The sequence below is a fragment of the Nicotiana tabacum genome, chromosome 19, assembly GCF_000715075.1.
Source record: "Nicotiana tabacum cultivar K326 chromosome 19, ASM71507v2, whole genome shotgun sequence".
Taxonomy (NCBI): Eukaryota; Viridiplantae; Streptophyta; class Magnoliopsida; order Solanales; family Solanaceae; genus Nicotiana; species Nicotiana tabacum.
Genome location: NC_134098.1, coordinates 102,259,651 through 102,276,423, shown reverse-complemented (window position 1 = coordinate 102,276,423; position 16,773 = coordinate 102,259,651). Strand labels below are relative to the sequence as shown.

General features: G+C 36.0%; 1 protein-coding gene across 1 annotated transcript; it reads right to left on the bottom strand.

Annotated features, from left to right (window-relative positions):
* Window positions 1-3,651: 3,651 nt before the first annotated feature.
* LOC107831030 (K(+) efflux antiporter 2, chloroplastic-like) lies at window positions 3,652-16,536 on the bottom strand. Its single transcript, XM_075238306.1, has 21 exons — window positions 16,219-16,536; window positions 14,290-15,991; window positions 13,957-14,128; window positions 13,766-13,856; window positions 13,354-13,490; window positions 13,204-13,263; window positions 12,966-13,085; window positions 12,492-12,560; window positions 12,205-12,270; window positions 11,877-11,966; window positions 11,503-11,607; window positions 11,270-11,398; window positions 10,739-10,948; window positions 10,133-10,282; window positions 9,244-9,297; window positions 9,066-9,124; window positions 5,438-5,504; window positions 5,188-5,364; window positions 4,867-4,923; window positions 4,319-4,393; window positions 3,652-4,210 (listed from the first exon to the last, which is right to left on the bottom strand). The coding sequence occupies exons 2-21, from the start codon at window positions 15,909-15,911 to the stop codon at window positions 4,088-4,090; spliced, it is 3,633 nt and encodes a 1,210-aa protein (XP_075094407.1). The 5' UTR covers window positions 15,912-15,991; window positions 16,219-16,536; the 3' UTR covers window positions 3,652-4,087.
* Window positions 16,537-16,773: the final 237 nt, after the last annotated feature.

Genomic DNA, 16,773 nt, shown 5'->3' with positions numbered 1-16,773 from the left:
GGGTGTTTTAGTGAAGATTAGACTTGATTTTGGCTGAATTTCAGATTGAAACTCGAAGAAGAAGAAGAAGAAGAAGAAGAAGAATGAAGAAGAAGAAGAAGAAGAAGAAGAAGAAAAAGACATGACATACATTGTACTTACGAAATTGTAGTAAAGTTGTAGTAAAATTATAGAAAAATTATATTCTGTTGTTTATATTTTTTTTTTATTTAAATATTGTATGATAGTTGAACAATATTATTTAAAAATTATATTTAAGTTGTATGATAATGTAGTTGTATATAACTGGGTAGAAATAATGTATGAAAGTTGTAGATAAGTTGTAGATAAGTTTTATAATATATAATTAGTTGTATGAAATTTATTTTTACTATGTATAAATCAGATACAAAATATACAAAGACATATTGTATAAAATTTATATAAAAATTGTAGTTAAGTGGTATGATATTGTAGGTGTATATAACTGGATAGAAATAATGTATGAAAGTTGTAGATAAGTTGTATAATATATAATTAGTTATATGAAATTTGTTTTTACTATGTATAAATCAGATACAAAATATACAAAAGACATATTGTATAAAATTTGTATGATATTGTAGTTATATTTAACTATGTAGAAATAATGTATGAAAGTTGTAGATAAGTTATATAATATATAATTAGTTGTATGAAATTTATTTTTACTATGTATAAATCAGATACAAAATATACAAAAGACATATTGTATAAAATTTGTATAAAAATTGTATTTAAGTTGACTCTTAACCAAAGGAAGTCAACTCATTTAAAGTGAAAGGAAACGAAAAAGAACAAAAAAGGAAGCAACTGAGCGGTCATTCATTGTGCTAAAGCTAGAAAACATTAGCTCATCGTGTTTAAGCTATCTAACGTAACAATAACCCAGTTTAGAATTTTACGTTGAATTACCCTGCATCAGCAGAAATGGAAATGAATTTTGCAGTCTAATATTATTATTTTTTTGACAAATTATTACCCCATCGAGTATGTTTCTAATAATTACATTAAATACCATGGAGTTCTATACCATTGTGCGAAGTCCTTACAAATTATTAGTAATACTAATAACGACACAAGACAGAAGCAAAGAACTAGAGATAGGGTGATGTTGGGAATGGAAATTGGCCAAACTCATTGGTAGATGCACAATGATCCATTTGGGCATAGCTATCTAAGTACCCAGCGGTGACAGGAATATCTACAAAATCAGAAGGCATGGTGATTTCTATATTTTGCCATGAAGTAGTAGAAGACGAGATATGGGGAGAAAGATAGGGTGATGGTACTCAAGATATGAGGGATTAGATTCTTTAAATCCCTAAATATAAGTTCAATCTGGAGAGAAGAGGGGAGAGAGGAGAGAAAAAAGGAAAATGGTGTAACTAAATCCTTTGATTGAAGTCACAAATAATGGATTGAGAGCCTTTTAAGGTGGATTGTATATATTTTGTAACTAAAATATGTTTAGATCGGGTAAATACCAAAACATGGGTATTTTTCATAATAAAGTTTCAAATAATGTATAAGAATGAAAAAATCCCTTTATTTTTCTTACTAGTTACTATTAGCCCGGCGATACCCGGGCCCAATTGTATAGTTAAGGCAATAAAGTTGTGCTACTTCATTGGCCTGATTCTATCTCTTTTCGTTCCATTTGAAGAAAGGAAGGATCCCAAAGAATCGATCTTTCTTTTCGTTGTTGAATCTCTCTTTGATTAATCAATGTGTGATATTCCGAATCCTCATTACTAATGGAATCCAAATGATCTCTGGATTGATCAGAAGATCCTTTCAATTGGGTAGAATTCGTTACTTGAATGAAACTAGATCTTGTGGAATCATATTGAATATTTGACGATACATTCTGTACCTTGATAAAAAATCGATCCTTGTTTACCAATCACACATTGTCTAACCAAATCTAATTCTCTCTCGATACGTTCCTCAAAAAATCCGATTCGGGCGGATTCTTCCCCCAACTAACGAAGAGATCTTGGCGGAATTGCCACATAGAAGTATAAGTAAAAATTTCTTTCAAACTCCACAAAATATTGTTGGGTATGTTTATCTCTTTTAAGTATTATTGGATTGACTCTACAAATCTAATCCAAATGAAATAGATACAAAAAATGGGAGAGTGAGCTTCTCTTCATGCATGAGCCTTTAACATAAAAATGTCCAAGATTAAGCAGAAAATATGGCAATTCATTCTTCAAATTTATTTCTAGTTTCTAGAATTATTATTAGTATATTATATGTAACGTTATTGGCTAGCTAAGGAAGGGCATTACTGTAGCTGCCATGCAAATTCTCCCACAGTAGCTTCCTTGCCTAACTTTGTACCCCTCGCGTCCCCACGGGTTTCCATCTCCACCTAACCGTTTATGTGTGTATAATTTTAATAATTCCTAACATGCAATTTGTTATTTAGTTTTAATCTATGTGTGCCAAACTTTTTTTGGGGGTTAAAATTCCTCCTTTATTTATGTTGTGTGCATTCTTTAGCAAATTATGACATGTAATTTGTTTGAATTTTTGTGTGCAAAACTAATACTGTAAATATTAGTTGAACTTTTTCCAACAAGTTTTTGCTAAATAATTATAACTTAGGTAAATAATTTTAGTACCGCTTATACGAAAAGTATTTTGGACTTAACCATTATTAATTATATTTAACTTATTTGTTGTTATTAATAATTTAATATTGAAGGATCTTATATAGTTCAAATTTATGACTTTATAATTTGACATTTAATTACTTACATATGTATAATATCTCGAAAAATGAAAATACTTATAACAAATAATTTTGGTAGTTAATTCATATCTAAATGAATTAATTAGCACAAAAGAAGTGCTTTCACGTTAAAATCTATGGATTCCCAATTCTTTCACCAATTTCAAGCTATGAGAATTTAAAGAAATCTCCAATTTGTGGAGTTCTCCAATTGGGTCTCCAAATCTTTCACTAAACTTTGCTTCATCACTGTTAAGATTTTCTCTCATTTACTATTAAGATTTCAAATGCAACTAATATTTTCTAAAGCTTAAAAAAGAAAAAAGACTCCCGTTAATTTTGGGATTGAAATTCACAAAAGGGTCAATAGAATTGCTAGTAATTAACATGGTCATGCTACACTTTTGAATTGCTTTGAATGACCAGAGTTTGTGTAATACAACAAAACAAAGTTTGAGAATATATATATATATATATATCAATGCATCGCTTATACAACAGTCCACTAAAATGTTATAACTAAATATTAAATTTTAAATTGATATGATATACCTTCCAAATTATGTGTAGAGATGGAAGTGCTGTGGTCACAAGGCTGCAAATTGAGTGACACGTGAAAAGGAGGTTTAAGTGGGGTCTATGCTTTTAGAAGACTTCACTATATAGTCTGAGGACACAAAAGGAATTATACAAAGTGTGTTAGTGTGCCAGTGTTTTTGTTAGTGTGCTAGTGTTTTGCAAGGAAAGAGCAGCATGAAGTACAAGTCTTAAAGCATGAAGACTGCTGAAATACCAAAAATGTCCCTGGCTGGCAAGCTAGGATGCGCATTCTCCCTTATTAGATGGTATATTTAAAAGTAAATCTTAAATCAGTAATGGTGATGATCAGGTTGAAGCAATGGATCTAGTATCCTTTCTCCCCCTTTTACTTCTTCAACTAACAGTACTAAAGTTAATTATTAACATATGTCAAAGTTAAAGGAGCAATATCACACATTTAAATTGAGGACTAAAATCAGAATAAAATAATAATTCAGGGATCAAAAACGCTTTTGCCCTTAAAAGTTTTCTGGGCCCCAAAATTTTGGGAGCCTAAAGCAAAGGCTTAACCAGCCTCCCCTTGAGCTGCCCTTGGGTTATGCCAATAGATTTGCTCTCCTGCATAGCTTGTTGCTTGCTACGTACTATATTTCTTCTGTACAATTTTCAAGAACAGGGGGGTTAAGTAAAACACTATACACTTATCAGGAGTATCTTCCCTTCTCAATTCCTTCTTCTTCTTTTTTGGGTCCAATCAACGCAAATCCCTGTTTCTTCTAATGGTAATCATATTGCTAGTGTTCCTTCACTGACTTGGTTCTCATCCGAAGAATCTGGAGGCTGAACTTTGCCTTTATTCACCACACGAGAAAATCCATAGCCTAGAGAACTTCCACTAGTTTCACATAGCTGCAAAACAAAATCCCGTGGGCAGCATAAAATATCTGACAAAATCTGAACTATGAAACCTCGTACAACGTTCCAAAAGCTAAGACAAGTAGTGCATGTATAATTTACCTCTGTAAGCTCAGAGAGGTGGCGGGACCTAAACTCGTTGATTGTTGCCGCTATCTCTGACATTGGCAGCTTAGCCTAGAAGACACAATATATTCTTAGAATTTTATTTGCTTCATGATGGTTATAGATTGCCAAAAGTAGACTACAAGGAGGTCGAGACGCAAAATGCAGTGCGCAGCAAGATTATTGCATCAGAAGATCCAACAATTGGTCCTTTCCGTCAAGAATGTTAAAGTATACCATTCTGAAAGCCATATGCTATACCTTGAGAAAGCCATATGCTATACCATTCTGAAGGACTAGTGTAGAATGATACATGATGATAAGCTATTGAATCATCATCCATATCACTCTACAGTATTGGGACGAAACTTCTCAAATTAGAATTTGGTTATACTGATCAATTACTTACCAGCTTAAAAACTAAATCAGTCAAAATGAGACAAACAAGGGCCATCAATTTTCTTTTCTTTTCTTTTCTTTTTCCTAACTGAGGTGCTTATCAAATCTACTTTTTTGATGAAGTGGTGCTTATCAAATCCACTTACTTGTGCAAGGACAGCAGCGGCCAACTGCAGGCTTGGTTCCAAGGTCTCAGGCACAACCTGTAAAAGTTTTTATCCACCTCAGTTAATGCATTGTTCATCATTTATCCAACCATCAAATGTGCAACTATTTCCTCTTTTATGCATGATATGTTACAACTACAAAATTTTACCATAGCACAACATAATACACCAGCAATAAAACAAAATTTTCAAGACTCAGAATCCAAATGTTATCAAGAGATATACAGAATGCTAAGTGAAAAAATATGAACGAGTTTCCAACGAAAAGATCAATAGCAGAAATTAGAATAAGAAAGATACCGCTGTTGCTCCAGCCTTTTCTAGATTGAGGCCATGATCCACATCATGAGCACGTACAAATGTTTTCACATTGGGAAAGTACTTGCTCAAGGCCCAAACAGTTCTGTAATTTGCACCGGGAGTATCTAATGTTATTGCGGCAGCACATGCTCTTTCAGCTCCAACTTTATGTAGAACCTAGTAATCGGAACACAGAATGTCAAAATAAAATATCCGAAATGATAATCTTAAGTTCAGGAATTTGCTTTACCTCTCGGCTACCAGCATCACCAAAGTATACAGGAAGGTCAAGTGCACGACCAACTGCAACTCGTTCACTGCATTTATTATAGAAACATCTATTAAGATGAGCCTCAGGATATTCATGATAACTGATAACAATTGGAAAATTTAAGTGAAAGCAACATTTCCTGCACCCTCCGCCCCCACCACCACAAAGAAACCTTTCTTATAGATGCAGTAATCAAGTTAATACTTGTTGATGCTCTAATAATCAACTGCTGAATATCAAAGTACTCTAGAGCAATATGATGATAGTCACGATCCACTTACAATCAAAGCTCCAGCATATAAGGAAACTCTAGTACCCTTTTATGTTTTTGAGAAATTCATGTAACCGTGTCTACATAAGATACTGCATTCAGCCACACAATCCATCTTAGTTAAAGAGTACTATAGAGAGCAACATTACAAGCTTTGGATGGGAACCAACTTTGATTCTAATTCATATCTGATTTGCTATGTTGCTCGGACTCGGGTGCGGGTATCCGATCCGGGTGCGGATCCAAAGGTCGGATCCTTCATAATCTAAAAGATTTGGGGATACGGGATCCAGATACGGGTGAGGGGATTCGGCGAAAAATAATTCAAAATTCTAAAGATAGATTTATAAAAATATCCTAAATCATCAGGTGTGAAGATCCAGATACGGATACACATTTCACGAATACGGGTCGACTATTGAAGTTATGCCATTTCCCATGTCTTCAAATATGTACTAACTTTTATCTTGAGAAATCAAAGTCCCATTTTTTTCCTCAAACTTGTCCATGGATTGTGGTCAAAGTATCTGATGTCGGGTTGACCACATTCGGTATGAATCTCACACCCTTACCCTTACTAGTGTCATGTAGACACGGGTGCGGGCTGAAATGAGGAGTCCGCGCAACATAGCTGATTTGTGAAATAATCTAAAAGTTCTGTGAGAATGAACGGAAGAAAAATCTATTTTTTAACAATGATGCAATGAGCTCTATATATAATACATATTCTACTCCTACTACATATAGGACTAAGACTATTTACACATAACTATCTAACACTCTCCCTCAAGCCGGTGCATACAAATCATATGTACCGAGGTTGTTACATATGTAACTAATATGAGGACCAATGAGGGACTTGGTGAAAATATCTGCAAGCTGATCATTCGACATACAAGGCCACTAGACTCCCCCTGAGCAACAAAACCAGGTGGTTGCTGATAAACAAAAGTTGGCCGAACAGTTGCCGGAAAAATTTGAAAATAGTGAGACTAAGCCGAATTCCACACTACAAAATAGATTCTAAAACACCACCAGAATACACAAACTTTTTCTGGAATTACTGTTCATGCCGGAAAACCACTGTTCATGTCGCAAAAAAATAAAAGTTGTCAGAATTTGATGTAATTTATATGGGTAGGTTCGGAATCACTGGACGAGTAAGTTGTCCTGAGAAGTTTTGTCAAAAAATGGCCGGGATGGCTCACACGCGCCGGAAAAGTTAATGTAGCTCGCCGAAACCCTAGTTCTGGCGGCACGTGACTTTCTGCCGGAGCGATTGACTGGGGTTTTGTCGTCTTACTTTTCCGAACAAGGTGATAGTGTTGGTTTTCGCACAACACTTACCAATGAGGAGATAACGCAAATCAATCTTGAATCGTCAACCGGAAAGACGCACGGTTACTGACTTTTCTGTTCCGATGGGACTGGAATTTTTAGGGTTTGGTCGCACAAGGGTTTCAGATCTGATGGTGGTACTGGTATATGCATAGTACCATTGTAGCAGTGATGAACCCTGGGAACAAGACGAAATTGCCGGAAAATTGCACGGCAATGAGATCTTTCTTCCCGAATGTCGTTGGAATGACGCACAACGATAATTCTCACTGAAGCTCTGATACCATGCGAGAATGCACGGAAGAAAAATCTATTTTTTAACAATGATGCAATGAGCCAGTGTTTTTGAGAGTGAGAAGCGCAAAAAAGCGACAGAGGCTCCCCTCGCTTCAAAAGCGAAGCGCACGCTTCATTGAAGTGAAGCGCAATTCTTAAAAAATATAATGTAAACCTTGCAAAGACACAATATAAATAATCAAAAAGTTCAATTTAAAAACTCAAAAGTAGGTACCACCAAATCCTCCACAAACCATAGGAAAAGCAAAATCAAAGCTACTATAATATATATAATAATTAATTTTATAAACTGAAATACATATTAAAAAAATCAAATAAACTAAAATATAACACACACACACACACACACACACACACACATATATATATATATATATATATATATATATAATAATTAATTTTCTAAACTGAAATACATATAAAATTAATCAAATAAACTGAAAAATATAACATATATATATAATAATTAATTTTATAAACTAAAATACATATTAAAATTAATAAATAAGAAGAATAAAAGGGGGGAAAAAAGAAAACCAGCGCCTGCCCTAGCTGTGCAGACGCTGGACGAGAAAAAGTGAAAAAGAGAAGAGAAGAAGAAGGAAGAAGAAAGAAAAAAAGATAAAATACCTTAGCAGACGCTGGACGGGAACAAGAAGAAGAAAGAAGGAAGAAGAAAGAAGAAAGAAAAAAAGGAGAAGAAGAAAGGAGAAGAAGAAAAATTACCTGGAGGAAGTTGAAACCCTAGCAGCAGCAATGGTCGATCAATTTGGGAAGAAGAGAGAAATGGTCAATTTGGTCTTTGGGGTCTGTTTTGTATAATAAAAAAACAGACCCAAACTTTTTTTTTAAAAAAAAGGCCCCTCTGAACAGAAGCGAGCGCTTCTGCGCTTCACGATCGCTTCGTCGCTTCGCACTTCTTCGACTGAAGCGAGCCCTTCATCTGGTCGAGTCGCCTCAGGCATGGAAAAGCGAGCAGCCATCGCTTCGCGTCCCTTCTCGCTTAAAGATCGATCGCTTTTTAAAACACTGCAATGAACTCTATATATGATACATATTCTACTCCTACATATGGGACTAGGACTATTTACACATAACTATTTAACAAGTTCAATTAAGGACTTCTCTGTTCTAGACCAGTTTCCTCAGTTCTCTGGCTTGGCACTGGCACTCTTACAGGAAAACCATCATCTGCTTCTCTTTCACTGTCATCCCTTGGATGCATGCATGAATATGAACATTTTATTTAGATAGAGAAAAACAAAAACTTTTACTTTAATATCCTAAAGGTTGATAATGACTGATGACTCACAATTAACAAACTATATAATATCTTATAAAGAAAAACCATTTTCTTGCATTTGGTCAGCTATAAAGATCTGGTGGCTTTTAAGAGTAGTTGATAGTGGAGGTGCTGCTTCGTAAGTTGTGAAAAGAACCATAGTGGTGAGAAAACTTAAGCACGGCATAGGAATATAGAGATCTGAGGCAGAAAGTCACTTACACCTCAAAAGATATAAGTTCTTCCTCCTGCTTTTTTTCTTTTCTTTTACGAAAAATATAAAATTTTAGAACCACCATATCAGGAAATGACACTATGGAAGAAAAAATTCTATGTCAGCTTAACAAACAGCAGATGAAATCTTCACTGAACCTACAGGAGCTGAAATCAGTTGAATGTGAGTAAAAAGAGAATCATACCTTCGCACATCAAGTGCAACAAACGGAATCAGTCGCTCGGAGAGAAGTTGGGCAATGATCTGTTAAGATGAAAACTAATTCAACAGGCAGAAGATGGAAATAGCTTCATTGTTCCAAAGTTTGAAAATCATTCTGTCAAATGATCAATTTAACCAATTCATGAAGCACGGGGCAAAACCTGGCCAACACGACCAAATCCACAAATAATGATATGATCCTGCAAATCATCTGTCTGCGAAGGAAAAAAGGTACTATCAGTCTACACCTTTTATTATGCAATAAATTTAAGTCAGTGAAATCTTCATTACATTTACGAAGGTAATAATCCAGAAAGATATCATTAAATGATGTAGTCCTTCAAGTAATGAGCTTTGGTAACTGAATATCTGTTACTTCTCAGACAAATGATCTTCGTAATAAAGGCTGACATTACCAATAGCAATTAAATTTAAAGCAAAGAAGCAATAAGTTAAAGAACAAATTAAGTATTGAACACTTAAAATTAGAAGAAGAAAAAAATTATGTTAAATAAGCTCGGAAGGAAAACAAAGTGAGGCATAAGGTTCAGCGGAAACCTAATCAGATGATGATATGAAGCTATAATTCAATAGACAATATTTTCAAGGAAAAAAAAATCTTTGCATAGAGAAACTGCGAGGGTCCAAAAGGCTTAGTACCATAACACTGAGGCATGGGACTTAAATAGCAACAACAAAGTAGAGCACAAAACTTAAGAGATGAACCAGGATCAAAGAAAGGCACTGAAAGGAGAAAGCAGACAGGGATGAAGAATGAAGATGAAGAAATTTGAGGTAGGGAAGAGGAGAAAAAGGAAGCTTTTCTATCACCAAAATTCCAGTTTTCCTAGTCTCCACAACTGTTTTTTTTTTTAACAATAGTATTAACTATTAAGACCCCTTAACCTTAATCCTTTAATTCCAATACCCTGTTACTATTGACAACCTGAAACCAAACTGTCAAAAAATAAGATTTTACGAACATGTAAATGGTTTATTCTCGCTTAAAACCAAAGAAGAGAGATTGTGCCCCCAAGTAGGAGACTATACCTCACTTTCCACAGGCAATAAACTTCGCACATCGTGCAGCTCAAAACGAGATGCTATTAATTGGCCTCCAGCAGCTAGATATGGCGTGAGGGCCATTGAAATTCCAACCACAAGAAATAGCAGAGATGACAAGTGAGGAGACATTATACCCTGGAAAAAGAAAAGCAAAATCATGGAGAAAATTTAATTAAATAAGATAATAAACTTATTCTAATAAGATATATTTTTATCATGGGGCAAAGATCCTCAGAGAGCTTAGCATTGTACTGTTCAGATATGTTGCAGCTCTGAATCTATTTAAGGGTAGCTATGAGAAAGAACAAGTCTCTAAGAGGATTTGTAAAATAGAAGTAAGACAGCGGCCATAGATAGAAACTGGAAGGATTTGATGGTAGTTTGTCTCCACTTCCCCAATAACAGGATCTCACTAGCTCAACATTTGATTTCAGCACACAGGTCAATTGTAGAAAAGGTCCACAATTCCTTGATAAAGGAAGATGCTGTTTGAACAGCATAGCAATAGAACGGAGAAAAAGAAATGGAATAAAAGAATTTTATTAACGGCTCAGAATTGCTTGTAATAGGTTAAAGCTATCAGAGATAAACCTGGTTAACAGCTTCACCAAAAGCTACAAAGGCAAACTCTCCACCAGGAGCAAGTAGAAGACCAACTCTTATTGCCGATACAATTGAAATACCAAACAGTTTACCAACTAATGCAACCAAGATGGTCTTGCCACCAATTAGAAGTCCCAATGAGCCCATAATAACTGGAAAGTTTGAAAGAAGAAGCTTGGGATCAATGGACATTCCAACCTGCAACCAGATGATAATTGTTCAGTTTTGAAGTCACAAAGTAGCACTAGTTATAATAATTTATTCATAAACGATTCTCCCTTCAGCCTGGATAAAAGTTGATTAAAATAGATAAAATGTTACTGAGAAGTACATTCATTCAAAGAGAACAACTCAGGAGAGACAACTAAGGTCTACAAGTTGGTGCTAGAGATTGCAGAGTGAGAATCTTTAAATGTAAATAGCACCTTACCAAGACCTATCCTACCTTAACTCCAAATGACAAATTGTAGGATTAGAAAATAGCATTCACATTGTACAATAAACAAGATTGTCACCTACCGTCATGAAAAAGAGACCCAATAGGAGTCCACGATATGGAGCAATATCTGATTCAACTTGCAATGAAAATTCAGTTTCTGCCAGAAGCAAACCAGCTAAAAATGCACCTAAAGCCATTGAGAGGCCAGCCTGAATTATTTACATCAGATAACACATCATAGCGTTAACAAGATAACAGTTCTAACAGAATTGGGCAGTATTCATGAACACATAAACAATGTGATCATAAGTACCCTGGCTGTCAGAAGACTAGTCCCAAGGATAACAAGAAGCGTATTTGCCGAAAATATTTCTGCATTTTGGTTTTCTGCAATCTGCTTATAAATAGGCCGCAGCAGCTGAAATTGGAATAGAGAACAAAAATATTAACGTCCTCACATTACAGCAATGTATCTTACAAGACTTGCAAAGTGAAAAACGGAATTAAAACCTATTTATATTTTGCAATAGATAAATATCAAACCCTACTTTAATAATGTATAGACAAAAGCAAATGAAAGACTAAAGTCCAAAATATCGTAAGAGATGTAGTTAGAACTTAAAAATTATATACTAATCAGAAGCATTTATAATATTGGAAGTGATTCTACATGAACAAACACCTTACCAGACGTCCTCCAGCAATAATGGCAGTGATGGCTACAATTGCCTTTACAGCAGCCAAACCAAGGGCCTCAGCTATGGCTCTGAAACCAACCTAAGAAGAAATAAGTTCTGTTATAATAATGGCAGTTTGAGAAAACAGCTATAGTGTAACTCACAGCTATCAAAAGCAAAGAATGTTGTTTTCACGTGTGACTTTAGGGGATTAGCTATTGGCTCTCAGTTTGGTGAATATTACAGGTCCAGTTCACATAGCTGGAATCGTAATTATAATAAACACAAAAATTTTAAATAATTTTTCCAGAAGACAAGACGGTAACAAGAGTCTATACCCCTCCTTTTGATGAATTTGGTGAAATTAGTGGTATCAGTATGAGTAGAACAACCACCGCCAGATCCTGGAGGATAAAGGGAAGAATTTGGTTAATCATATCAGAAAGAAAAATCTAAAAGTACCGCAGCACTGACTGTCATCATTTCAAGTGCATGAGAGCAGCCTATATGTGATGGCAAGTAAATATATGTGATTCGCGTGTATGCATAGATACACATAATATTCCAAGTTTCACCCATCTCAGGAGAAAGATGCGACAATTTTGTACTGTCTCTATGCAGATACCTGAAAGAGTAATACAGAAAATGTCGCTCGTCCATGCCGTGATGTGCTCTCACCTCGCTCCTGCAATACCTGCAGATATGCAACATAATAAATTAATTACTAAAGTTTCATTTTTCGAAGAGGGAGGGTCACAGGCACATAGACAAAGCCAATTATAGATAAACTACAATTCCTTGATTGTAGTAAATATGGTGAATCAACAAGGAAATGATAAGAAAAACTCCAATGCTGATTTGATATCTCGGCATCAACCCTTATCTAGCATTATAGCTTCTGGACTTTTGGGGAACATAGCATAATAATATTGCCTGCTTAAGCATTAACTTTAATTAGAGTGTTGAAACGGTCACCAAATCAACGTACTTAATGAGTACAACAAATTACTCAAACGCTAAATCGCCCATCATTCATCCAGCTAAATCGCCCATCATTCATCCAGCAAGGAAGACCTGCTAAATATATAGAAGGATTTACCTGGAGGACAACCGCAGTGGAAGATAAGGCAAGACCATTCCCAATCACTATTGCAGCAGGTCCAGCCTGCCCGGCAACAAAATGAGCAACTAACCCGACCACAACAGCTGTCACTAAGACCTGCGTTCATTTGAATATATTAATAATTAGTGTGGAAACCTAAAACGTTGAGACCATACTCTATAAGCATTATGGAGGGGGCTTAACAACTCCCAAGTGCTCAATTTTTTTCAATTACCTGAGCAGTACCCAACCCAAAAACGTATTTCTTCATTGAACTTAGTCTCTCAACGGAAAGCTGTCAAAGAGAATACAAACAGAGGTTATTAAGGCAGTATTTGTAACACATTCAGAAAGAAATAAACTAGTCAATTTTCCTAGACTGTACCTCTAGGCCAATGTTAAATAGCAGGAAGACAACTCCAAATTCAGCTATAGCCTTGGTCCCATGTACATGACGTATGATAGAAAGACCATAGGGTCCAATCAAGATTCCAGCAGCCAAATACCCAAGAACAGGACTTCCTACACATTATAGCAGACAGAAGATGAACCATTAACAAGAAACAAGAGTACGTCTGTCACAGAGGAGCAAAGGGCACATATCTGTGACATACATCAAGGTCACCGAAAACTAAGTGTCTAATAATCAAATATCATTTTTCAATTTTTAGAACATGTTCAAGGAAAGACCTACGAGGAAACCTTTACATCAAGAACAAGTTTGGTGAACAATTTAACATAAGAAGCCCCTAGTCACTGTCCTCATGCGATAAAAGAAGGTAGCAAAATTCAATTACCTCCTGGAATTTTCTGGAAGATCGGCACAAAGATAACACTTGCGAGCAATAGCCATAACATGTCAAAAAGAGAAGCTTCCTCCTCATTTATCTGAAATGAGCAACAACACCATTAGCAAGTAGAAGTAAAGCCCCTTCCTAACAAAATGGTGATTGCAGGCGTTAAACTAAAGGGAGTTAAAGAAGCATGCCTCTTGATGAGGAAGCATCTCCATTAGTGTCTTAAGTTTCTTGGGCAGTTTTCTTATTTGTCGAACCAGAGGTCTTGCATTTGTTGAAACCTCATCAATGCTGGTGGTAATGATGTCTGGCTGCTGAAACGACTGAGAAATTCGCTCTGATCGATTGACGTAAAAGGCAATTCTGTGACAGACGTCAAAAGCATATCAAGTACCATAAACAAGCTATACCAATCTAATGGTACAAAGATTGTATCCTAACGAGGCACTTATACATGCAGCTAGAAAGAAATAGCTTCATCTTTCAAAAGCAACAAAGAATGAACAGTTTTATAGTAGTTGTACCCTGCTCCCATCAGTAATGAGCCAACCACCAGCTTGGGCAATTGCTTCCTTGCAGACTCCATGAGATTGTGGAAAACTGAAGCAGGTGTGAACTCTTCACCATCTGTGGGAAATGAGAAGAAAGATGCAGGCAAGAAACGGGATGATTTCTTCAATAATGCTTTGGGAGCATTAAGTGAACTGTCCCTAGCTGATTCCTTGTTGACCTCCTGCCTCAGACTTTGAACACTTTTTGGTTTTTCTGTATCAGAATCAGAATCTTTTGAGGAGTCTAGAACTAACTTTCTATCTTCTTCATCACTCTCATCAGAGATACGTGACTCCTCAGTTGACAAAGGCCCACTTGCCGCCCAAGCATCCTCCAGTTGTACCTCCCTATCTATTTCAATAACACTATCGACTGAATTTCTAGGGAGTACCTCATCCTCGCTAAGGGTCCCATCGACCAACACTTGCCCTTGAGTAGATGATCCATTCTGTAAAACTGAAGTTTCTGGGGAGTCAACAATTGACACAGCTAGGTTCTTCTCGGCTTTCTGCAAAGCGATCTCCGCGTCACTGACCCTTTGAGTAGCCTCCAGCTCATAAGCAACAGCTTGTTCAGCTAAAAGCATTATGTTTGCAACATCTTCCTCGGCTTTTAAAGCATTGTTTTGTGCTTGCTCAGCTAGCTCATTCAGTCTGTCAACCTCCTTTTGCAGCTCTTCTTTTTTATTCTGCAGACGCCTCAACTCAGCCTCACAACTTCCAAAACGGTCCAGACACTCCTTTATATCTTCCTGAGCAGCTAAGAGTGCTGCCTCTTCCTCCATCAATGAAGTTGAATCTTCCCCTTTGCTATCTTCAGACGTTTCTGAAGACATAATTCTTTGTTTTGCAGCTTGTACTGAATCAAGAGCAACCTGAAGCCTTGCCTCAGCAAAAGAAAGGGCCATTGTTGCTTTTTGAACTGCTTCTTTAGCGACCATCTCTTCACTTACAATCTCTTGAACACTATCAAGTTGTTTGTTTACATCATCCCAGGCATTAGCCGCTTCATCTTTTAACGCTATAGCAGCTTCTGATATCTTCTGTGCTTTTTCCTCAAACATTGTGCTGTTCAGCTGTGCAACTTCCAAATCCTTGAGTGCCTTCTGCAACAACTCCCTTAGTTCATCCAAATTATCTCCTTCTGTTTCTTCTTCTTTATCTTCCTCCAACTCAATTGCGCAACTAATTTCCGCGATTCCATTAGTATTAGCACTCAGAGCTCCATCTTCAGCACTCTCACTGGACTCCACATTTCTACCATTACCATCGATAAACGCAACTGAATCATTTCCCTGACACCGAGGCAATTTCACTCCCCTAGAAGCCTTACGGCGCATCAAATTCCCACTTGAATCGGACTTCCACAAAGCACAATTAAATCGTATCCTTGAATATGCTAAACTATTATCACTACAGGCCACACTCCGTTTCAACCTTTTCCCCAGCCTATTCTTACATAAAACCCTAGCATTTCCAAGCAATTTATGATTCAACCCTACATCACAGCTGTTTTTCCTATCTAATATCCTGTAGTTCAAAGCTTCACCACAATGTGAAGCATTCGGCTGCCATAAACAGTAAGCAAAGCCCATCCTCCTCTCCTCTAACACACTAAACGTCAAAAATACACCAAAACAATGCCGCCAATTCTCATTACCTCAAAATCAAACCCCTAAAAAACAAATAAAGCAAGTTTTCAACTTCAATCAACAAACAAGTGAAAATTAATTCATAGGAGCCACAAACAATCAGTTAAAATCACCACAACAAATATTTGCAAGCTGAAAAAACTGAAAGTGATTTCGCGATTAATCAACATTCCGTTTCGATACATATACTGAAGTTAAAGTTGACAGTAGTGAAAATGAAGTAAAACAGAAGAGAGAAGTTTGAATATACCGATAGAAGTGACAGTTTCAAGTTCTGAGAGAAGAATATCTATGGCGGAAAATTAGGTCAGAAAATGATTGGATTGACTTTGCTTATTGGCTCTTCCTATCAGTTTTGATTTTTTATAGCTTTGTCCGAAGAACAACCTTTCGTTTGCGACTCTGCGGTTACTTGAAAAGTTGAAATAATGAGAAGAAATCTTTTCTTTTTTTTCTTTTTCAGGTTTTGTTTTCTCCCTCCATTTGGGGAACATGACAAAATTGGATTAGAGGGTTTATTGGTGGATATTCCATTTTCTGCATTTACACAATTACCCTTCTTCTTATTGTTTTGATGGAAACTTCAGATACAGATATATAGTCATGTGATAAGAAGTGGCTGAAGTACTCACCTGAAGTTCTTTTTTGGCCTTCTTTTTTCTTTTTAAGAACTAACCCAAATATAATTGTTTATTCCTATTTTTGCTTTTAATCAGTATATAACCTATACATAATGCTTTAAAAAATAAACAATTAATAAATCGGTTATTTTTGCCAGATCCCTTTTTTTCTATGTACCTGCCTA